The sequence below is a fragment of the Phacochoerus africanus genome, chromosome X, assembly GCF_016906955.1.
Source record: "Phacochoerus africanus isolate WHEZ1 chromosome X, ROS_Pafr_v1, whole genome shotgun sequence".
NCBI classification, from domain to species: Eukaryota; Metazoa; Chordata; class Mammalia; order Artiodactyla; family Suidae; genus Phacochoerus; species Phacochoerus africanus.
Window position 1 is genome coordinate 46,575,474 of NC_062560.1, and position 25,061 is coordinate 46,600,534.

Genomic DNA, 25,061 nt, shown 5'->3' on the forward strand with positions numbered 1-25,061 from the left:
CCTTTTTATGGCTGAATAATATCCCACCAAAGTTTGTTTACCCTTCCTCAGCTGATGGACATTTAAGTTGTTTCTACTTTTTTGGCTGTTATGAATAATGATGCTTTGAACATTTGTCTATGTTTTTTTTGTTTGAATGCCATTTTTCAACTGTCCTAGGCATATGCCTAGGAGTGGAATTAAGTCATATGGAAAGTCTGTTTCACATTTTAAGAAACTGCTAAATTGTTTTCCAGTGTGGCCACATCATTTTACATTTTGTACAAGTGTTTCAATTTCTCTTATATCCTCACTGACACTTATTATTGTTTGCCTTTTTTATTATAGCCATCATAGTGGGTATGAAGTGGTATCTCATTGCGGTTTTGATTTGTATTGCCTTAGTGTTAAGCATTCTTCCCTGTGCTTATGAGTCATTTACATAAATTCATTGGAGAAATGTCTATTCTTATAAAAAAAAAGTCTTTGCCCTTATTTAATTGGTTATTTTTGGGTTGTAAGAGTTCTTTATAGGTTCTGAATAAAAGCCCAATATTAGATATTTTTCCCATTATGTGGATTGTCTTTTCACTTTCTTGATAGTATTGTTTACAGCACAAAAGTTTTCAATTTTGATATACTCCGATTTATTGACATTTTTGTCACTTGTGTTTTTGGAGTTCTGTCTAGGTAATCGTTGCTTAGCCCAATGTCGGGAAGATTTATTCCTGTTTTCTTCTAAGAGTTTTGTAATTTTAATGCTTACATTTAGCTTTATAGTTCATTTCAAGTTAATTTTGGTACATAGTGTAAGGAAGAGATCCAAATTCATTCTTTTCATGTGGATACCCAGTTGTCCCTTCATCATTCGTGGACAGATATTCTTTCTCCATTTTATCGGCTTGGCACCATTATTGAAAATTAACTGACCATAAACATGAGGGTTTGTTTCTGTATTCTCAATATTATTCCATTTATTTATATGTCTATACTTGTGAATACATTACAGTCTTGATGACTTTAGCTCTGTAGTAAGAGCTGATTTTGAAATTGAGAGGTGTGATGCATCCAACTTTGTTATTTTTTAAGATGGTTTTGACTATTCTGGGTCCCTTGCAATTCCATATGAATTTTAGGTTTCACTTTCCATTTATACAAAGAAGCCAGCTGGGATTCTCATAAGGATTTTGAACCTGTAGGTCAATTGGGAGAGAGTACTATTATCTAAAAAATAGGAAGTCTTCCAATCCATGGACAAAGGGTGTCTTTATATTTATTTAGATTTTTTTCAATTTCTTTCAACAATGTTTTTAGTTTTCAGTATAAAATTCTTACATGTTGTTTATTAAATGTATCCCCAAGTATTTTTTTTTTGATGTTAGTATAATGGAATTGTTTTCAGATTGTTCATTGCTAGTATATGAACAACCTTGTATCCTGTGACCTTGCTGAACTCATTTAGGCAGGTAGTTGTGAACAGTATGAGAAGAGCAAGAATATGCCTAGATTAGAAAAGAATGGATTGAGTAAATCAGGACTAGAATAATAGTAGTTACTATATCCTGAACATTTTGTGGTAAGTCAGTGCTTCTCACTTTTTAATATGCACATGAATCTCCTCTCAGAAGTCTAGTTAAAATGTAGACTATTACCAGTGAGTTTTGGGTGGAATCTGGGTTCTGCCTTTCTAACAATTTCTAGTAGATAGCTGGTGGCTTTCATATATTATTTTTAAGCCACAACAACTCTGTAAGACACATCTTATTGTTTCCATGTTACAGATAAGAGAACGAACTCTGAAGTTGAGCAAATAACCCAGGTTCATAGAATAAGTGGCAAAATCAAGATTTGAACACAGTTCATTCTACTGCCAAAGCTGGGCTCTTTCAACTCTACTGCACTGGATATATGGAATAGGAGGAGATTAGTTGGCATATGAATAATGTATGGATTGGGGGAGTAGTAAGCTTTTCAGGGTCAGAGGTGCTTCTTGGAGTACATTTGGGCCTGAACCTTGATGTTATCTTGGAGAGCTGATTAGTGACTAAGAGTAAAGATGTGAGACCGAACTATCAGGTAGAAGTAAGATGATGGTAGTAGAGAGAATTCAAGATTGGAGAAGGTATAGAAAGTGGCTCACCTCTGATCAGAATCAACTTCAGAACTGGACACTATACTGCTGAGGTCTACACTTGAAGTCATGCCTGTTATTGATGCTTCCTGAATTCTAAATTATTGTAATGGGGATAATGAATGGCATAGCATCAAGGCTAACCCTGAGGGAACAAGGTAAGGGTTTAGGGATGTGGATAAGGCTCTGATCATACAGTTATCTATGAAGGACTATGGACAGGTAATCAAATTCCTTTCCAATACTTTGCAGCAGAATATCAGATTTCCATCACTTCAGTCAAAACACGAGATAATTTTTTTTTTTTTGTCCTTAGCACCTTTTATTGAAGTATGACCCTTGATGACAATCTGGCAGGCATATCGATGTCAGCCAAGAAGGGAGTGGTGGAGGACACAAATGCAGAAACAATAAGATTCAGAAAAATAATAGCTTCACATGGGATAGATGACCCCCCAACAGTTGTACAACCAACACTGGTTCTTTCTCTATAGAAATTGCCCCCTGCCCCACCCCCCTCTAAAGACCTACTAATCTTCAAAGAATACAATATGTTGTTACAGAAATATTATTGGCATAGACAACTCCTTTGGCAAAGACAGCGGGAGACACCAAGCTCCAGACGGGAGGAAGTGGCCAGGAATGTGCCCAGCTTCCTCCATTTGGGACCTGCTACTGGCAGAGCAGCACCTTTCGGGAGGCTGGGATTAAGGTTGCAGCCCTGGTGCCCCTTGGCAGCTTTTTGGCACAGGACGTGAAAGGGAAAACAGAACCTGAACCAGGCCTTGAAAGAGGCTTTTCATCTTTTCACCCTCTTCGTTCCTTGGCTTCTAGTCTCTCCCTTTTTAGGGCTTTATTTTCAGTGTCTCTGTCCTTCCTCTTGGATTTCCCTTGAGCATTTTCTGCTCTACCCTGGCTGAGTCTGCAGCTGGTGGGGCTCAAAAAGACTCAAGGCCCTGGGACAGGGGTATAAGGAGGACATGTGACTCTTAAATTGATTCTTCTCTATCAACCACTGTGCTTACTCATAACCCACTGTGGCCTGTATGGGGATTTGAAAGGAGAGGGCAGAAGACCAATAACTGTCTTTGGGAAAGTCCCTTGGCCTTCCTTCTAAACTGCTACCCTCTGGGGTTCCCATGTGGCTCAGCAAGTTAAGGATCTGGTATTGTCACTGCTGTGGCTCAGGTCACTGCTGTGGAGTGGGTTCAGTCCCTGACCTGGGAATTTTGTATACCACAGGTGCAGCCACAAAAGAATAAAAAATTAAAAAAATAAAATAAACTGTTCCCCCCCGTAGGCCTTGGTGGAGGGCTGAGCCCAGGAAATGAGAATGCGCGAGAAAGACACTGTATCTCAAGTCACACTGGCAGCTTTGCAGTGCTATCAGCCATGACAGGACTGCCCCATCAGCAGTGTGGGCGTCCCTGTCTGCCGAGCTTCGCTGCTCACTATAGTTTGAGGGTTAAATGCTTTGGAAATTGTCCCTCTGTGTGAAAATGAGCATTCTTGTGCTCTGATTCCAACTTTTGAAAGTTGGAGGTGGGATAGGTGACACAAATAACAGAATCAGTATACTTTCAGGGTAATAAAACTTAAGGTACAACCATTCTAACGCTGACTTAAAAAGCCCAGACCATGGTCATGGTGTCCAGGTAAGTGGCCACTCTTTTCCCTGGGCTATAGTCCCCAAAAGCTGTTCTAGCAAAAAAAAAAAAAAAATCTTAGAATAATGGGCTATATTGGCCTTACCCCTACCTCCAATACAAGACTTGCTCACTGTTTGTCTAAGAGCCTGTTTGTTTGTTTTTTTTTAAAAAGATGGCAACCACAGACTCTATTCAAAGCACTCCCCAGTCTTCCTCAACCTTGACTTAGGTAAACCTAGCCCCTTATAAGCTATCAGCTTTCCTGAATAGAGTAAAATCCTCCACTTGATGGGAGAATGGCAGGTTGGCATTTTTAACAGTGGTTCTAACAGCAGCACTGTACTAAGAGCATGCTCAGGGCCCCCCTCCCTACAGGACACCCTGCTGGCCAAGATTCTTCCATTGTTTCCAAATACAATGAAGAGGAAACAGAAGCTAGCAACCGGTATTTGTAGCAGCAGCAAAGTTCCTTGGCAAATTCTTTGGTTGAATGAAGCACCCCTGCTGCTACAGTTAACCTCTGAGGACCCCGAGGAACTCAGCCGTGACTAGAAGCCCAGGCTGGCTGAGCAGGGCTGTGCAATACCAAGCATGGGCCCCAGTTAGCAAGGAACCAGGAATTGAGCTGGATAACAGGGCAGAGTTTCTTGCCATAGCCCACCCAAGGGCTTTTCCAGGATAGAAACTGGCTACCAGTGTCAGGACATTGGCAACAGTAGCAGCAGCATTTGTTGTTTGTGGGCCTAAGATCCTGGCTGGGTTATAACTTGCTTTGCAGGGCTGGCCCTGGCTGGAGCTTCCAGCTACCATGGATTTCAGTTCCCTGAGCCAGGCCACAGGCTAAGAAAACAATTAGATAGAGGAGCTCTTCCTGAGCTCACCCCTACCTTAGCTTGGAAATGGTAGAGAAATGCGTGAACCTTCATCCCTTTCAGATTTCTTTGGTTTCAGGAAAAAATAAGTACAAAAAAATATATATTGAACCTTGTTGGGGAAATCTAAGCTCACGGTCATCCAGACTTCAAGGGAAGTGTAGGATCAGGCCACAGTGGGGAAGACTCTTAGTTCCAAGTGAGAACTCCTTTCTTAGACACTTGTCAGCTATGGTTGGTAGAATTCAAGGCCTTGGTACTCGCTTACCTAGCCATTGGTGAATTCAGGCTGATCTGCAGAAAATGCTTTCCTTCTGGGCTAACTTTCCCCTTTCCAACTCCCCTCTTCTCACCTTATTAGTTAAAAAAGAAAACAAAAACAATCAAGACATAAAAATAAATAAAATCAAAAGGCCATTTAAAATATAACAATAACAACCCCCCCCCCAATAATAAAACATGTATCCAGAAGTCAGCTTTAGTAGAGCTATGAATGGCCCCATAGTGTGAAGCTCTTGGGGTAGGCACTTGGCACCCCCAGCAATGAAAAGGCAAGATGGAACAGCAAGTCGTAGGCCAAAGTCTTAGGGTGGGGGGTGGGGAGGGCCACACCAGCCAGGGCTGAAGATAGGCCTCTTCCCCCTCAACTAGCTGCTGAGGAAGGCGGGGTAGAGCTGATTCAATTCCTTTAAGCATAGCTCCTCTCAGCAGGGCACCGGGCGGTGATTCCCCACCTTGGTTCACATTGTGGTAAGTGTCATTGCTCCTTCTGTGCTTCCTGCTGCAAAGCCCAGGCAAGGCCCTGAAGCTGGTGGTAGGTGCGCACCCTCAAGACAACCAGATCTCCATGGGAAGTGGCTGGGCCATGAGCCTCAGGGCAGAGTGGAGCTGCATGGGCAACTTCCCTCTGAGATTTCAGAGGCAGACTATGGTGTGTGTGTGGGGGTGGGGTGGGGTGGGGTGGGGGGGGTGGCGGGTGGGGAGTGCATGGTGTTCCTGGTGTCCTAATACAAAGAAGAATGAAGGCACTTCGGTGGTTCTGCGTGCGACGAGCGCTTGGCTGTGTAAACTGTGGGAAGGAGAGTGTGGTTTGTAGGTTTGTGTGGTCACACTTTGCTGCAGCTTCTACTTCTTGCTTCTGCTCCCTCGAGTAGAAGCTTAGGGCTTCCCCAGGTCCTCTTAGCTGGCTGGGAACACTGCTAGGTTAAGGGGCAGTGAGAGACTCCAGGGTAGAGGATACGGAACAAACTGCTAACTAACTGCTATCTACTTGCTAACGAATTGCTAACAAAGATTGAAAGCACTTCCCGTTGCATTGGGGCAGGGATGGTGTAGGCAGTCCGCTGATGGGATTAGAAATTACTGGGCCCCAGGAGTAGGCTCTCCCTGAGACATTTGAGCTGCTCTTCCCCGAGCTTGATCTTCTCTTCCAGCTCTCGCTGTTCAATGATGAGAGCTGATTTCATCTTCACAAAGTGCTGGTAGTCTTGGAGCTGGTCCTGAGGCAGGTAGCGGGAGACCATGCCAAACACCAACTTCTCCCGGCGGTCCACGTGCTCCTTCAGCTCCTTGGCATCTGCCAACTGCCCTGTCAGCTGCTGTTTCTTCTCTATCAGCACCAGCTGGGGAAGCAGAAGACCAGTGAGGGCCACCCCAAAGATCAGTTTTCTGTCCAACCCAGGGCTCTGCCAGGGATGCTCCCCCAAAGCAACTGACTCATTGATGAGTCCTAGATTGCCTGCCCTGAAGTCCATCTGGATGCCAAAGCCTTTCTTTGCTGTAGCAGGGGAGGATAAACAAGACGGCAATTCTGGACAAGGGGATGTGCAGTCACCTCGTTCCATCTCTTAACTGTCTTTAACCCGTGGACCACCACTGGGGTTGGGGTGGGGGAAAGGCTCTGGCAAAGCCAGCTCATCCATGTTCCATCTGCTGAAAAACCATCACTCTGACAATGCTTTCAAAATGGTGCCGGTGCCTCTGTGTGTGTGTGCTGGGATGTATCCGTGTGTGGGCACAGACATTCGTGCCTTTTAATGTGGATTCACATTTGTATCCAAAACCACTTGGATGGGAAAAGGTAAGGCAGTTTGGGCTCAGGAATGTACATAGAGTGACCTAACCTGTGAAATTGACAGCCTCCCGATTCACCTACTTGGTGAGACCTCTTCCTTTAACTCTGAGAAAGACAGGCAAAATGCTGCTGCTGCTCTTACTATTACTACTATTAAAACTACTACTACTAAAACTACTATCACCACTACTACTACTGCTAAAACTACTACAATAATAACTACTACTACTATTAAAACTACTACTACTACAACTACTACTGCACCAGTAACTACTACTACTACTACTACTACTACTACACCAGTACCTACTACTACCACTACAACGACTCAACTACTAGTACTACAACTACCCCACACCAGTAACTACTATTATCACTACAACTACCACTACACCAGTAACTACTACTACCACTACCACTACTACTACACAAAATAACTACTACTACCACTACAACAACTAGTGCTAAAACTACTACTACTTCTGCTACTACTACCACTACTAAAACTACTGAAACTACTACTAGTACTACTGCTATAAAACTACTACTACTAGTATTACTACTACCACTAAAACTACTACCGCTACTACTTCTACTACCAGCAGCTAGCACTGATTCAGTGTTTACCTTGTTCCAGGCCCTGGTTAAGTCATTAACATGGGTTACCTAAGTTAAGTCTCAGAACCCCATGAGGTAGGTAGTGTGTTCACCCCAAAGACTGAGACAGAGAGAGGTTAAGTGAGTTGCCCACAATCACACAGTTCATTAGTGGTAGAGTCAGAATTTCTAGGCACATATAAGCCAGTGTCCACACTCTTCACACTATCTTCTCCTGCCTCCCAGACTTGAAAGAGGGAGCCCTGGGAAGAAGCAGATAGCACTTCCCTCCATCCACACCCTGGAGACATCAAACCTACCTTCTCTTGGTTGGCCTCTGAATCGATACTGTTGAGAGCATTCTCCACCCGGGCCAGTCGTCCAGAGAGCGACAGCAACAAGTTGACTACTTTGTCCAGGTCCCCGATAAACAAACGGTATTTTTCAAACTCATTGGATTTGCAGACAGCTTTTAGGTTGGCCTCGACCTCCTCCCCAAGGGCAGAATTGGCACTGATGTCCTCTAGCAATCCTCGCTGGGCCTCCCGCAGCACAGAAAGTTTCCTGCCAATGCTTTCAATAAGCTGTATCTAGGAGAAATAAACAGAGGCAAAGGATGAGAATGGGGACCAACAGAAACGGATCTGTGCCTATAAGCTCTGTTTTGAGATCCAAGTTAACAGATGGCAGGCTACTACCCTAATCACTGGAAACAAAGGAAACCTGAGCAAGTCGTGAGCAATTCCAGTTTTCTGGACAGGCGCCTTCTTTTCCATCTCTTCAGATCTGCTAGGAATCAATGCCTCCACCAAACTTCTTGGCATTAGATGAGTGGTACCCAGCGGCTAATTCTTATTTGTTAGATGTAACTTAATAAATACTTGCCGAGGCTATTTGCTAAACGGGAATGCTGATGAGAGCATAGGCTGGAAAAGCAATGCCATCAAGTATTTGCCTATTGCTTCCTTCATTCCCTTTTTTTCCATTTCAGTATCTCTGATGTGGATGACAATGTGCTAGTTCTTCCCCTCCTCAGCTTGGCTTTTGAGGCGTTTTGGATGAGAGTGGAGTTCTTGAGTCCTAGTGACTACGCTTCACTGCCAGCTCTTCCTAGTTGTGTGACCTTGGGTGAATTTCTTTATGGAGTTTTACTTTATCTGCAGAATGGGGGTTAACCTAGTACCTACTTCATTGAATTATAATATGGGTTCCATGTGATAATGCATGCAAAGGGTTTAGCACAAAGTGCTCAAAGCTCTTGCTCTGATTATTATTCAGTCTGGCCTCACCCTACCATTCTATTCTCTCACTCCTCAGAGCCTCTGAGGATTAGCTCTCACTATCTGTGTTCAAACCACTCCTTCTTAGGTTCCTGACTTGCTGGTGCAGTTCCACCAGCTCTTTCTCTCTTCCTTCACTTTGGCTATTCCAATTCTTTCTTCAGAGCCCAGCTTTGCCTCCACCTTTCCTGCTCCCATAACTCCTCACTCAATGATCTTTTTCTTTTCTAAACTCTCCAGTGTTTTAGAATTAGAACCCTAGAGTGTAAGCTGAAGTTGTTCACGTTCTAATTCATGTGCTTGCATCTGACCCCTCACCAACTACTGATTGTAAGTTTCTCGAAGGAAGCACTACCTTATGTCTTCTGATTTGTCTCCCCAGTTCTGGGACTTTACTCACAGAAGGTAGTGGGGTAGAGTGAAGTTTTGGAGCCTAGACTTCAATTCCACCTCCTTTAAACTGTGTGACCTTGGGCAATATACTCAATCCCACTGAAACTATAACCAAGCGGGGCCCTGTAGGGCTCCTGGGCACACAGGCCTTTCTGTGTCCTCCATTTCTTGTTTTTAGGGAATAAGCTTCAGCCTCCATGACTCTCCTTGAGTTCCAAAGGGCAGCTGCTAATCAGGGAAGGGAGGGGATGCAGAGACCAGGGAGGAGCAGTCAAGAGACAACAGTGTAGCCTTGGGGTGGGGTCCTGGTTCCTCCTCAAGGAATATACAAAAGAATATCTTTGAGCCTTTCAGCAGAACTAAAACCCCCAACAAATGGAAGAACTACTTGATGAAGCATTCTTCATTCCAGGAAGAAGGAAGACCACCAGAACCAGTCCTGGGCCACTAAACACCAGTTTTGAAAGACAATGCAAACTTGCCTCTACCCTGATCCTTATCTACAGTCCTATTTTCCACTCCCCAAACTATAAAACCACCTCTCATCTCTCCCAAGGGGGGCACAGTCTTTAAGGCATTAGCCTGATGTGGCTGCCCAACCCCCTTTGCCTGGCCAAGCAATAAAGCTATCTTTTTCTCCTTCACCCCAAATTCTGTCTCCATGTTTCTATTCAGCAACAGCAGACCGAGGCTGAGTTTCAGCAACAAAACTTCTGTTTCCTCATCTGTAAACTGGAGAAGCACCACCACGCCCCGCCCCAGCTCCACTGTTGTGAGGGTTTAACGAGATCACAGAAGTAAAATACTTAGTATGGTGCCTGGCACATTAAACGCTCAATACATGTTTATTGATGCTGTTATTACCTCTGCTGCTATTACTGCTATTCCTCCCAACACCACCACCACCAGGCACTCTGAGCTAATGGATACTTGTCTAGCTGCAGGGTCCTGACAAGAATAGACCTGTCCCAGTGAAATAGAGCAGGGCCCTTTGAGGGACCTCCTGGGTACAAGTCCTTTCCATGGCCCCCATTTCTTGTTTGTAGGAAATAGGCTTCTTTCACCCTCCTTGACGTCCCCTGAGTTCCAACAGACAGAGTCAAACCGTTGCTCATCAGGGAAGGGAGGGGATGCAGAAACAAAGGAGGAGCAGTCAAGAAACAAAAATGCAGCTTTGGGGCAGGGTCCTTGTTCCTCCTGAAGCAATGTGCATCACATCTGTGAATTCTTCCGGAGGAGCCAAGTCCCCCAGCCCCCACCCCCACCCCCACCCCGAGGTAGAGGATGGGAACTTTGGGCTGAGCACAAGATTCCTAGAACACCACCTTATTACCTCACCACCCACCAATCAGAAGAAAGCCACACACCCTACAGCCCTCACCCCAAATTTTGCCTATAAAAACCTCTCCCCCCAAACCGTGGGGAAATTTGGAGTTTTAGAGCAGGAGCCACCTGTCCTCTTTGTAAGTGGCACCTTTGTAATAAATTCTGCACTTTCCTTTATTGCCACCTGGCAGACTGGCTATATACCACAGGCAGCTGAGTGGACCTAAGTTTGGTTCCGAAACACCAGGTTGTTCCCGGGCTTTGCAGTCAGTATCGCATTGTTGATAACAGCATGGACTTAGTGCCAGCCTACTTGCGTTTGAACCCCAGCTCCAACACAAATTAGTGGTGTGAGCTTGAGCAAATTACTCAAGCTCTCTGTGCCTCGGTTGTACCATCTGAACAAGAGGGTAACAGTATTACCTACCTCCTAGCATTGTTCTGAGACTGAAATGAATTGATATATGTTACATGCTTAGAACAGTATAAAAGAAGTATGCTTCAATGTTTGTTTCATTACTATTCTTGCCCAGGCACTCTGGAACTATAGGCTTTTAGTTAGATATCTAGAATGTGTTCCTTTATAGTCATTTATTTAGAGATGCCTGAGGCGACCAAGGACAAGAGAGCCTCCTGCTCTGGATCCAGGCCTCTTGCCATATTTCAGAACTGGTCAAAAGTCAGGAGACCACCATGATCTTAGTTGGAAGTGTAATGGGTTTACATTTAGGGAAAAATTCCAAAACCCCCTGAGAATTAGGGTGCAGTGATATGAATGAGGCAACATGATTAGATGCCAAGAAGCTCCCAGGTATAACCCTGCCCTCTGCTTTCCTAAATAAAACTCCACTCCAGGGACAAGGGAGGGCTGGTGGCCAAATGATCAACTTGGAAAATCACCTACCTAAGCCCAGCTCTTAGGTTCCATAATCTGGAAAGATGGAAGTGGAGAAAGTCCTTTGTTTGTCACACTTGGGCTTTGCAGCCAGAACTAGGAAAAATGTGTAGTGGATAGAGCTGTGGAGTCATCACAGACCCAGCTAAAGTTAAGTGGCCTTTCTGGGATGTTGCAAATTGGTGACCTTCTTCATCTACTTTCCTCAGAGATTAAAAAACCGTTTTAGCCTACTTCAAAGCACTATCTGCTGTTCTGTGCTTTGCTATTTCTGATCATTTCTCTCATCTCCTAGTCAGACATACATTAGGTTGGATCCTAATAAAAGGGCCTGCGTAAGTCAGGAGCAGCCCTGACATGCTCAGGAAACATGGATTCCAAGGAAGCAGGCATCTGGATCAATAACACTTTGATGCCCCCATGCTTCCTATTCTTTCCCTGACATTTTGCTTGAGATTGGAAAGAGGTGGAGACCTCTTGCAAAATGGCCTTGAGCTTTCGTACAAGCCATGTCCTGAATGGGAAATATGGGCAGAAGAGCAATTTGCATTGGGCTCAGATGTCCACAAAGTGGTGAATTGGGCCTTTGAAGTTGCCATGGAAACCCTATTTGCTTATGATATAAAATGGATAAGTGCAAGGAGGGCAAAGTTTTTCCAGGAATTTGATTAGGAAACCAGGCTAGTGGTACTTAGAAGAAGAAAGGGGAGGCTTCAGAACAATACCAACATCATCTTCACTTATCTGTTTTAGTATTTTTAAGAGTTAATTAACTATCCTTATAAATACAAAAGTCGTCTGGCCTATAATTTTTTCTTTTCCTTCTTGGTCAGTCTGTTCTCTCTTCAGAAAGTTGCCCAGAGAATACAATCAATGGATGCCATTGGTTGGAGCTCACTGGCAAAAACTCTGATGTGCCCTGGGTAGCTAGGTACTTATAAAGCTGGCTTATTTCAGAGCAGAAAGTCAGACAGTCTTGACTTTGAGTCCTGGGTCTACACATAGTCTATAACCCTGGGCAACCTGGTCCTCTAAACTGGTAAAAAGAAGACAGTAATGTTTACCTTATAGAGTTTTTTTTAAGGAGTCAAGAGACACTGTGATGATGATGACAACGACTCTAACAGCATTACCATTATTGACTGGATCAAAAATAGACTAGGGTTGCATATGCAAGAAACCCAGAGAGGCGATCTGATTCCATACTGAAAATATAAGAATGCACCAAGATATTCTGGAGGACGTGGAGGGCAGGTCAATCTCCAGACACCCTCAAGCTAAATACTGTAAATCTCGAAGGTATATCCAAAAACTTCACCTTTTTTTGAGCCAGTTCATGGTCAATTTCCTCCTCTCCCATCTCTGCCATCTTGGGTTGGTCTTTCAACTTGTTCAGCAGCTCTGCTTTGCCCACAGATATATTGTAATAAGCTGAGTAAGAGGTAGGGATCCCTGGGGCCCCCTGAGGAGGTGAGCAGTGCTGCAGCTCTTGTCTGTGGAAACAAACAAAAAATGACCATTTGAGCACCTCTGTTGAGAGCTGACCTTTCTGCTTCTTAATTTCCCCATTTGTAAAATGGGATCCTGTTTCACCAAGGAGCTGTAAAATAAGGAAATAATGGACTGGGATGCACTGTTCAAACATAAACAGGCCATATGAAGGCAAAATAGAAAACAAGTCAAGGCCAACCTTAAGAACTTAAGAAGGCTATTTCTACATTTCTGACTTTCACAGCTAGGGGGACTTCTTCTTCTTCTTCTTCTTTTTTTTTTTTTTTTTTTTTTGTGTGTGTGTGTGTGTGTGTGTTTTTAGGGCCGCACCTGCAGCATATGGAGGTTCCCAGGCTAGGGTTTGAATCGGAGCTGTAGCTACTGGCCACAGCCACAGCCACAGCAATGCAGGATCCGAGCTGCTTCTGCAGTCTATTCAGCTCACAGCAATGCCAGATCCTTAAACCCACTGAGCAAGGCCAGGGATTGAACCTGTGTCCTCATGGATACTAGTCAGATTCGTTTCCACTGAGCCATGACGGGAACTCCTAGGGGGACTTCTTTGGCGAGCAGTGGGTTTGGTCATTAACATCCCACTAAAATCCAGAAAAACTAGCAGGCCCCTAAAAGTTCTGGGCTTCTGATTATCAGTGATTCCCTCTGGTTCATGGTCTCAGTACATGGATGCTAAGGGAGGGACTAGGTGCTAGGGATGTGTCTGAGACCTTAGGTATTTGTCCTCCAAGACTGTTGGCCTCCCTCCTACCCATCCTGGATGCCAGCCCACCCTGGCTTTATCTAGTCTTCTTGCTTAAAAAGGCACCCTGTGGCTTTCCTGGTCACTCCCATCATTTCTTCTTTCCTGGTGATGCCACTCCTGATGGAAATGACCCCTCCACTGCAGCTCTCCCACACCAAAGAGGTCACCTATGATCTCAACAGTGGTTACTATGTTGGAGGCTGGGGTTGGCACCCCTGCCAGAGACTTGTCACAGCCCACCACATTGCTCATGAGCTCTTCTGAGACTGTCTGATGTGGGGCAAGCCTTTGGCCTGAGAAGGAATAACACAGTTCCACTTCTGGCCTATCCCCAATGGCCTCAGCCTCCTCCATGGTTGAGAATGAAATGGAAGGGGAGATGGGAATAGAACCAGTGGTGCCTGGGGGCTTGACAAGTGTAGAAGCAGACCCTGTTGTCTTGGGTTCACTGAAGCCTGTGGGGCTGAGGTGCTGCTTCTCAGAGCCCCAGCCCATTAAAGAGAACTGCTCCTCAGCAAAGAAGTAATTCTGGCTCCATCCTGGCTTGGGTTTGGACTCTTCTGCCATCAAAGCTTCTGGTCTGATGTGAGGAAAGAAATGAAAAGAAATGCTTCAGGGTTAGCGTTCAGAGATGGAGGGGCAAAGAATTCCGCCTATGGTTTATGTAAGGGGGAGGCCCACCCCCACTATGTTCTTGTTGCCTACCAGCCACTCCTCCCCTCCACCTGTCTGTGTCACTGCCCCTTCACTAACCTCTAGCTGTTTGAAAGGAAAAACAGGAGAAACTCATTAGTCATTTTTGCAGCTATTTGCAGCTCTTAGATAAAGGTCAAAAATAATGGTTAAAAGGCTCCACAGCTATTTACTGATTCATGCTATGCTGTCTCCTAACTCATCACACAAAAGAAACTTGGGCAAGCAAATATTCCTCATCCTAGGTATTCATTTTACATGTAGGTTTTTAAGCTAACAGTACTGATAAAGGACAGCTACTAGTTAGCATTCACATGGTGCTTACTATGCCCAGGAGCTGTCCCAAAGTGTGTGTGTGAGTGTGTGTGTGTGTCTATAAATACAGACATAAAATGTTAAGCTCATGACAATCATTTTACAAATAAGGAACATGAGGCACTGAGAAGTAAAGTGACTTTCCTGGGGTTACGAGACAGTAAATGGCAGACTTGCGATTTAACCCTAGGTGACCCAACTCCAGAATCTATGCTTTTAGTCACTATACCATACTGCCAAAGGGACAGTCTGACATCATATAAAACTCTGCATGCAAGGAATTTTCTGGCTGGACTATATCTATGTTAGCAGAGAAGAGAGACCATTTTGAAAGGAATATGACTATAGGAACTTAGTGAATTCCTATCTATAAGAAAAATGTTTAGGGCATGTGTGTGAGTTCAGCATCAGAAAGTACTGAAAGAAAGCACAGATTTTTTTTTAAAGGATCCCTATCAGAGTTCCCACTGTGACTCAGCAGAAACAAGCATGGCTAATATCCATGAGGATGTGGGTTCAATCCTTGGGCCTGCTCAGTGGGTTAAGGATCCGGTATTGCCATGAGCCATGGTATAGGTCACAGTCATGGCTTGGATCCTGTGTTGCTGTGGTTGTGGTGTAGGCCAGCAGTTATAGCTCCAATTTGACTCCTAGCCTGGGAACTTCCATATGCCAGGGTTGTGGTCCTAAAGAGACAAAAAAAAAAAAAAAAAATCCCTATCAATTACCAATGGCATTTTTCACAGAATTAGATAAAAAATTTTAAAATTTATATGGAAACACAAAAAACCTTGAATATTCAAAGCAATCTTAAGAAGGAAAAGTGGAGCTGAAAGAATCAGGCTCCCTGACTTCAGACTGTACTACAAAGCTACAGTCATCAAAAGAGTAGGGTACTGGCACAAAAACAGAAATATAGATCACTGGAACAGGATAGAAAGCCCAGAAATAAACCCATGCACTTATGGTCAATTAATCTACAACAAAGAAGGCAAGAATATATAATGGAGAAAAGACAGTCTCTTCAATAAGTGGTGCCAGGAAAACTGCACAGCTATATGTAAGAATGAAATTAGAACACTCTTGAACGCCATACACAAAAATAAACTCGAAATGTATTAAAGACCTAAATGGAAGACCAGATACTATAAAACTCTTAGTAGAAAACCTAGGCAGAACACTCTTTGACATAAACTGCAGCAATATCTTTTCAGATCCATGTCTTAGAATAATGAAAATAAAAACAAAAATAAATAAATGTGACCTAATTAAACTTAAAAGTTTTTGCACAGCGAAGGGAACCATAAACAAAATGAAAAGATAACCCACAAAATGGGAGAAAATCTTTGCAAATGAAGAAACCAACAAGGAATTAATCTCCAAGATATACAAACAACTCATGTGCTTGATATAAAAAAACCAAAAAACTTCATCAAAAAATGGGCAGAAGATCAAAATAGACATTTCTCCAAAGAAGACATAAAAATGGTTAAAAAAAACATGAAAAGATGTTAAACATTGCTAATTGTTACAGACATGCAAATCAAAACTACAGTGAGGTACCACCTCACACCAGGCAGAATGGCAATCATCAACAAGTCTACAAACAATAAATGCTGGACAGGGTGTGGAGAAAAGGGAAGCTTCCCACATTGTTGGGAAGGTAAATTGGTACAACCAGTATGGAGGGTCCTCAAAAAACTAAAAATAGAACCACCATATGATCCAGCAATTCTACTCCTGGGCATAAATCTGGAGAAAACCATAATTTGAAAAGATGCATGCACCCCAATATTCACTGCAGCACTATTTATAATAGCCAAGACATGGAAGCAGCCTAAATGTACATCAACAGAGAAATGGATAGAGAAGATGTGGTGCATATATATACAATGGCATATTACTCAGCCATAAAAAAGAATGAAATAATGCCACTTGCAGCAACATGGATGGACCTAGAGATTATTATACTAAGTGAAATAAATCAGAGAAAGACTAGCATCATATGATATTGTTCTTATGTGGAATCTAAAAAAACTGCTACAAATGAACTTATTTATAAAACAGAAACAGACTCATAGACTTTGAAAACAAACACGGTTATGGAAGGGGATAGGTTGGAGGGAGGAATAGATTGGGGGTTTGGGATTGGCATATGTACACTATCGTATATGGAATGGACAGTCAACAGTTCCCTGCACAGGGAACTCTACCAATATTCTGTGATCATCTATGTGGTAAAAGAATCTGCAAAAGAATGGATGTGTGTATATGTATAATCGAATCACTTTTTTCGTACAGCAGAAATTATCATAACATTGTAAATCAGCTATATTTCAATAAGACTTTAAAAAATGGAACAAAATTTTAAAAGTTTAAAAAGGGCTGTAGTTGTATGCCAATTATCTCTCAATAAAAGTGGGAAAAAATTTTAAATGACATGCTAACCAGAGATTCAGTCCCATGTACTATATTATAATGATCATATCAGGTACTATGTTCTAGGGCCCTTTCCTCATAATCTCCATTAATAGGGCAGAGGTTCTAGGAGATCTATGAGAACATAATCTGACTTTGATAATGAACTTGGATGCATGATTCAGATTTCTTCTATGGAGCACTGAGAGAAGATGCAGAATTCATAAAGCCAACTATATCTGTACTTGAATCAGAATTATTAGATTTAACCAACATTTGATCATTCCACACACCTGCTTCTACATGTATCCTAACACCTTGTAACTAAAAAGTATGTGGGTTATAGAGATACTCAAGTTTAACGTGGCTGAAATTAGGATGTGTGTCTCTCTCTCTTTTTTTCGCATTTTTAGATTCAAATATTACACATCTCCTGGCCCTAACAAAACCTTAAAGGCACTTCCTGCTGGGTAGAATCTTGTGCTCTCTGAGGATTTTGAATAGGATCTTCTTGGCATTCCCATTGTGGCTCAGCATGTTAAGAACCCAACATAGTGTCTGAGAGGATGTGGGTTTGATCCCTGGCCTTGCTCAGTGGGTTAAGGATTTGGTGTTGCCACATGCTGTGGCGTAGGTCACAGATGTGGCTTAGACTCCGTGTTGCTGTGGCTGTGGCATAGGCCGGCAGCTGCAGCTCTGATTCAACCCCTAGCCTGGGATCTTCCTACGCTATCGGAGCAGCCCTAAAAAGACAAAAAAAAAAAAAAAAGAAAAAATGAATAGGATCTTCTTGAGGAGGCCAGAGATCCTGGGATGATGTAATATGCACAGTGAGCTAGACCATCTGGGTTCTGGCTAGCCGAGATCTTCTGCAACTTATTTTATCTCCACGTGCCTCAGTCTTCTCATCTAAAAAAATGTAGGCAACTAATAGTATCTATTTCATAGGTTTGTTGTGACGATTCAATCAATCCACACACAAAAGTGCTTAGAACAATGCTTGGCACATAGTAAACAGGCGAAAACATATTAGCTATGTTGAGAATGTTGTTTCTTACATTTTCATTGCTCAAAGAAGCATCTATAATAGATTTTTGCAGCCACAAGCCAGGGTTGTGTGCAAACAAATGTTTCCCCTCGCATCCCATGGTCATTGAGAAAAAAAAAAAAAAATCTGTGGAATAAGTTACAAGATCGCTAGTAAGAGCAATTTCCATCTCTCTGGCCAAGGTGTCAAGGTGAATGGAGGTACACAAAAGAGGAAGCACTAGGAGGCTGAAAGGGCTAATCCTGGGGCCTGTAACTGCTACCTCTGGTATACCCTGCCTTCTAAGGGGACAAGAGGGCTTCGTAAAGGCCTGGCCTACTGCCACAACCTGATCTCCCTGAGAGAGGCTGCCTAGGATGGCAAAATAACCACCGGTTCTGGAGGCAGACCTGACTTTGAATCTTTTCTGTGTAAATCTGAGTTACTTGGTCCCTTATTTTGCTCAGCTTTAGTTTTCTCATCTGTCAAATGGGGATAATAATGGCCCATAGGGCTGTTGGGAATGAGTCGATGAAATAATAGCAAATGCTTAATATGTGTTCATTCATTTGCTTATGCATTCTTTCTTCTGAAATATTAAATGCCTACTATGTGCCAGGTCACCTTTGCTTCTCCCTGCTATGGCAGGTAATAATCACAGTCACTTTCCACAAATGTTTCCTCATGGTAAGAATTCTCCCCAGCTAGATGGGTAGTTTGAAAAGCAGCCCCTAGGGATCTAGTAAGAGATTCTCACAGTGCCTGGGATCCAGGCCTTGTAAGTGCTCTGCTCGTGGCATCTTAGGCTGGAAAACTTCTCAACTAGTTCCAGTTAGCCAAGTAATGGATTTGCCCATCAATAAAATACACAATAATCAAGGTACTTCAAATGACAACAAGTCTCAGGCAAGTGCTTCTATAAGATATTTAAAGAAACCTCTTGGGGTTCCTATCATGGCTCAGCAGTAACAAACCTGACTAGTATCTGTGAGGATGTGGGTACAATCCCTGGTCTCGCTCAGTGGGTTAAAGGATCCGGCGTTGCGGTGAGCTGCACGGATCCGGATGCAGCTTGGATCCGGTGTTGCTGTGGCTGTGGTGTAGGCCGGCAGCTACAGCTCCAGTTCAACCCCTAGCCTGGGAACTTCCATATGCTGTGGTCGCTGCCCTAAAAAGACCAAAAAAAAAAAAAAAAAGCTCTTAAAGGATAGACACGTGCCCCATCCCCCAGCCTCTGCAGAGAGTGGGCGGAGCTCTCCGCAGGAGGACTGGCAGAGCTGAAAGTCAAAGCTCTTTTGTTCTGGAGCAAAGAGGACAACCACACACCATGGGGCATGCCGATGAGCACTGGCACAGTGAAGGCAACAATTCTGCAGCCAGCCTATACTCCTGTTTTAGCCTCCCTGCCCAGGCAGCTGACCCTGTCAACATTGCTTTTGGGTTTTGCTCACTGAAGCAAATGCAAAGAGGCAGAGGAAACAAGGGTGGGTGTGATGGAGAAAGTGGAAGAGGAAGAGAACGCCTTTGGCTGTTGCAAAGAATGGTCAGGGCATAAAGCAGCCAACCCCAGGAGCACCTTTGATGTGGGAAGTGGGCTAAGAGTTTAGAAGTCCAGGCAGGTCCTAGAGTGGAGGCAGGTCAGGTTGTGAGGTTGCCTCTTGCTCTAGAGAGCAAGCAGAAGAAAAGGCAGAAAAGGGCCGGAGCCAGGCTTCTGGAAGAGGCCACAAGGCAACCTTTTGCCCTGCTCAGAGGTTGAGTGAGGCTTCTTGCTCAGAGTCTAGAAACTGATGCATCCTAAAGACAGATTGAGAAATAATGTAGTATTTTGGTGGTGATATTTAGGCATAAGAACACTGACAACACTTACTGAGCACCTACTATGTGCTAAGCATGGGGCTACGACCTTTACATGGATTATCCTCATATTCACAACAACCAGGTGGCAGAGGTATCATCATGCCCATTTTCTGGGTAAGAAAACTGAGGCTGGGAATAGTTTGATTGACCAGCCCAAGGTCATCCAGCTGGTCAGTGGTGGAGGTGGAATTCAAATTCACGCTGCCACCTCTTCAGGGACTTTCCTAAGTACTTACTTGGGGGAATTGGCAGTCTCCTGCTCTGATGTCCTCCAAAGCCCACCAATGCCATAATAGCAGGGGGGCTGAGACTTCTCAGCCTGAGCTCCCAAGTGGCCCCTTGCCTGAGGCAGGAAATTGCTGGAATGGAGAGCAAAGGACTCTTGCTGTGCTGGGAGGCTTTGTGAACCCTGCCTCGAGGCCTCCAGGTGGCCAAAGCCCAGCGGTTGCGGCTGCTCCAGGACCTCATCAGGATTGAGGGTGGTAGAACCAGTGGTTTCTGAGCTGAAATACTGGGGTGGCAGCTCCTCTTCCTCTCCTTCCTCCTCTTCCTCTACTCCTTCCTCCTCCTCTTCTTCCTCCTCCTCATCCTCCTCCTCTCGCTGCTGCTGCTGCTGCTGTTGCTGCTGTTGCTGCTGCTGCTGTTGCTGCTGTTGCTGCTGTTGCTGCTGCTGAGCTGCACGAAAGAGCCTGTACTTCTCCCAGTTGGGAGGAGGAGGGCGAGGAGGAGGAAAGGCCTTCTTCCTGGCACCCAGAGGATCCGGCTGGGTCTCATCAACTTTGGTAAAGAGCTCCTTCCTATGCTGCCCCCAGGCCTTGGAGCTCTGGGGCTCCAAGCTGATGTGGCTCTCTGAGAAGGCGCGGCTGCGCAGCGGGCGGGATGCAGAGGCCATGGAGCTCTCCTCTTCATAACCAGAAGGTTCCTCTGTTTTTTTTGAGGAGTGCTTGAAGTCTCCAAGGAGGTCAAGAGAAGAGATTGCTCGGTAGCTTGACAAGTCCAGTGCTGGGTTCTCAAGGCAGGGATGGAAAGGGGTTGCCCATGAAAAGCTAGCCTTAGAATGAGCCATTTCCCTGCAACACAGAAGAGAAAGGTGGTGTGAAACAAGCACGTTGCAGATGGTCCTGTAATTCTGGATGACATTTATGGAAAATTTAAAACGGCCGCAAAACAATAATAATATAGGTGGTTCATGTAATACTAGTAATACTAATATATGATATACAATATTGATCGCTAACACTGAGTATGTACTAAGTGCCAGACACTGTTATGAGTGCTTTCCATGTCTTAGCTTATTTAATGCTCACCATAACTCTAGGAAGTAACTACTGTTATTGTCCTGATTTTACAGTTGGGGAAACTGAAGCATGGGCAGGTTAAGTCATTGCTCCAGGTGGCAGAGCTAGGATTTGAACATGGACAGTCTAGTACCAAAGTCCAGATATACAGACCACCCCACTCAGATTGAATGTGTTGTGTCCTGGGGCTTGCAGGTGTGGTTATCCTGTTACATCTGTTGTTTCTGTTTGTTTTGTGTTTAATTATGAAACATTCCAAATGCTTAAAAATATACAGAGATTGCTATCATAAAGATTCATGTTCCCACCTATTGCCCAGAATTAGCACATTTTAATACTTTGCTGTCTATGTTTAATGATTTTTTTAAATGGCTGCATGCATGGCAGGTGGAAGTTCCTGGGCCAGAGACTGAATCCAAGCTGCAGCTGTGACCTACACCACAGCTGTGGCAATGTTGGATCCTTTAAACCACTGCACCAGGCTGGGGACTGAGCCTGCGCCTCTGAAGCAACCCTAGCTACCTCAGTTGGATTTTTAACCCACTGTGCCACAGTGGGAACGCCAATGCTTCATGGTTTTTTAAAATACCATTTCACTCCCCACTTCTATTCCCTTGCTGAATCTCTACATGCAACCTATATCATGAATTTGGCATGTACACTTTCTGTCCATCTTCTTATACTTGTAAGAAAAAACATCAAACAGGCCATTCAGAAATATCTGCTATTTTGCATTTTAAATATCTTCTTCTAATGTAATTCCAATCAGAATTCTCAACAGGAATTTTTAACTGTAGAATTTTTTTTTAACTTGCAAAATAAAGCAGGACATGGCAGTCCCCACTGGTCTGCTGTTTCAATTGCCACCGTTTCTGCTACCTGTAGTCAACTGCCGTCTGAAAAATATTAAATGAAAAATTCTAGAAATAAGCAATTCATAAGTTTTAAATTGTATGCTGTTCTGAGTGATGAAATATACCATCCTGCTTAATCCTGCCCAGGACATAAATCATCCCTTTGTCCAGCAGATCCCACCGATTAGTCACTTAGTAGCTGTCTAGGTAATCAGATGGACTGTCACAGTATCACACTGCTTGTGTTCAAGTCACCCTTATTTTACTTAACAATGGCCCCAAGGCCCAAGAGTAGTGATGCTGGCAATTTGGATCTGTCAAAGAGAAGCTGTAAAGTGCTTCTTTTAAGTGAAAAGGTGAAAGTTCTCCACTTAATAAGGAAGGAAAAAAAATCATATGCTGAGGTTGCTAAGATCTATGGTAAGAACGAATCTTCTATCCATGAAATTGTGAAGAAGAAATAGAAATTCATGCTAGTTTGGCTGTCACACCTCAGACTGCAAAGGTTACAGCCACTGTGCACTGTATGTGCTTAGTTAAGATGAAAAGGCATTAAATATGTGGGTGGATGACATGAACAGAAAACATGTTCTCACTGACAGCAATGTGTTGCACCTGAAAGCATGGAACCTACATGAAGACTTCAGCAGGGGATCCCCTGAAACTAATGACACAAGCAATTGATTGGAAGTAAAGGATGGTTACACAAAGATTCAGGAATAGATTTGGACCGAAAAACAGAAAGGAGAGGCTGCATCTGCCAATGAAGAAGGCACTGCCACATTTCTGCCAGAGTTGAGGAAGCTGATTAAGGAGAGAGTCAGCATTCACATAACTTTCATTACAGTATACTGTTACAATGTTCTATTGTATTATTAGTTATTATTTGTCAATCTCTTAATGTGCCTAATTTATAAATTAAACTTTATCATAGTACTATGTATAGGAAAAAAACACAGCATATATTGGGTTCAGTATCTATCCATGATTTCAGGCATACACTGGGGGTTTTGGAATGTATCCCCCATGGATAAGGGGGGGGGGCTGCTATACAATAAAAATGTATTTTGCTGCAGAAGAAATAAGGAGTAAGGGATTAAGCATATCCTAAAGCAATTATAATTAAATGAGTGTTTTACTGATTAATAGAACAGAATGGAAATTCCAGAAACATATCAAACTATCTATTAAAATGTCATATATAATTCACCTTGCATAACAAGATAAAGATTATTTAATAGATATTTTTAAGACAATTTCAGAGCGATGTTATTTGGAGCTGCACCATATATTATATACCAAAATAAATTCCAGATTTAAGAGTTAAGGTTATGTGTATGTGTGTAGAATTTTAATATATGTATTATATGTGTGTATATACATATATATATTACATACTTATAAGAAAAAACTATCAGAAAACTTAAAAACTAACCCTGTGAGGTGAAATAAGATACAAGTAAAAGAAAAGTATATCCAAGGAAAAGAAGTCGAGGGTTATTTAAATATGTATAAAAAGTCAAACATCTGTATAATAGTGACAAATGTCAAAAGACATCTCTTTAGTCTCAGAGTTTAAAGAGTTAAGCCCTCTAAGCCAGAAGATCTGGTTTCCTGCTGTAGCCTGTGAGCAATCAGCATCATGCTAAGTACTGCCTAGTGACAGGAAATTCCAGCAGTCCAATTAAGACATCAGACAGAATATCCATTCAGTAGTCATACTGGAAACTGAGAATATATCCTTAAAAAATAATAATACACATAATGGTGGCCAAGGTCAGACAGAATAGAAAGCAAAATTTCCTTCAGTCTCCTCATCTCCAGTCCCCATCCTGGCTAGCTCATCCCTCATGTGGATCAAAAAATTCATAGCCCCACATCCCCACTATCTTCGCATTTGGACCTTAGCCCACCTACAGCTCCATAAGATTGTAATGATCCCTTGTGTACAAACCATTCCACCTGGCATTGCCCCACCTCAGGAAACAAACAAACAAGGTAGTGAGTGGGAAGTAGTAGCATGACAAATGCTATCAGGCGCAGACGACTTTCCTGACCACTTTATCTAAAATAGAGACTATTTATCCTTAATTATTCTTTTTCTATTTTGTCTTTCTTAGAGCATATATCCCCACAAGGGCAGAGATCTTGTGTGTTTCATTCATCTGGTACTTAGTGCTTGGTATATAGTAGGCATTTGATAAATATTTAATAAATGAGCTAATTCCCCCCAAAAAACCCCAAAGGCCATGATACTCATATCATAAAAAGCTGAATTAAAGGCAAAAGCAATAAACAAGACAATGAAGGGCAATATAATGTTAATGATTAGAAAAAACAATTAAGATCTAATTACCCTGAATCTTTATGTACTAAATAACATAGCATCAAAATTCATAAAACAAATATATAGAAAATGCAAAGGTAGAAAAAAGCTGAAACAAAATATAAGACTGTTTCAGCTGATAACAGATATGACAGTCAAAAGATAAGGGAAAGAAATCTACATTTCTTTACACACTAGAAACAGACTCTGCTTTCTTTTTAAGGGCCCATTGAAAAAATTTTACTTTATATTAATAGCTAAAAGTAGAAGTAGAGACTACAGTATCTAATAACAATACAATAAAACTAGAAATTAATAATGAAAATGAAAAAAACTTCTAGCACATAGAAAATATAAAGGAGAAAATATCCTCCACTCTAAAGGGGATATCTAGTCCAAAATTGTAGAATACCTAGAAAATAGTAAGAATGGAAATATCAGAAGTGAGAGGATATGGTTAATTAAAGCTATGATTAAAGGAAAATTTATAGTCTTAAACACTTACATTAATACATGAGAACAAATTAAAATAAATGAATTATGCTTTCAACAAAAGAAGTTAAGAGCCACAAAAATAGAACTAAGCAAAGCAGAAATAAAATTAATGGGACAAATTAACACACTAGAAAACAAATGATAGGACTAATAATTAAAGCCAAAAGCTTTCTTCAAAAGAAAATATAAAACAGTAAAACAGATAAACCACTTGCTAATCTAATTAAAAGCCCTAAATGCACAAAATTAGAAATGGAGAAATAATCATAGTTACAGAGTAAATGAAGAGTAAGAGAACAAACACTTTATGAAAACAGATGTGAAAACTTAG

General features: G+C 42.6%; 1 protein-coding gene across 3 annotated transcripts in view; it reads right to left on the minus strand.

Moving 5' to 3' along the window:
• Positions 1-3,328: 3,328 nt before the first annotated feature.
• The window catches only part of SHROOM4 (shroom family member 4), a 214,279-nt gene continuing 192,546 nt past the window's right edge, over positions 3,329-25,061 (minus strand). For 2 of the 3 annotated variants that reach the window (XM_047764743.1, XM_047764745.1), the window contains 5 exons: positions 19,994-20,827; positions 13,878-14,027; positions 12,515-12,689; positions 7,623-7,892; positions 3,329-6,253 (listed from right to left, as the gene is read on the minus strand). In XM_047764743.1, the coding sequence (XP_047620699.1) occupies positions 5,984-6,253; positions 7,623-7,892; positions 12,515-12,689; positions 13,878-14,027; positions 19,994-20,827 (1,699 nt within the window). In that variant the 3' untranslated portion in view covers positions 3,329-5,983. The remainder of the gene's footprint in view (positions 6,254-7,622; positions 7,893-12,514; positions 12,690-13,877; positions 14,028-19,993; positions 20,828-25,061) is intronic. The other variant, XM_047764744.1, reaches the window with a different exon arrangement.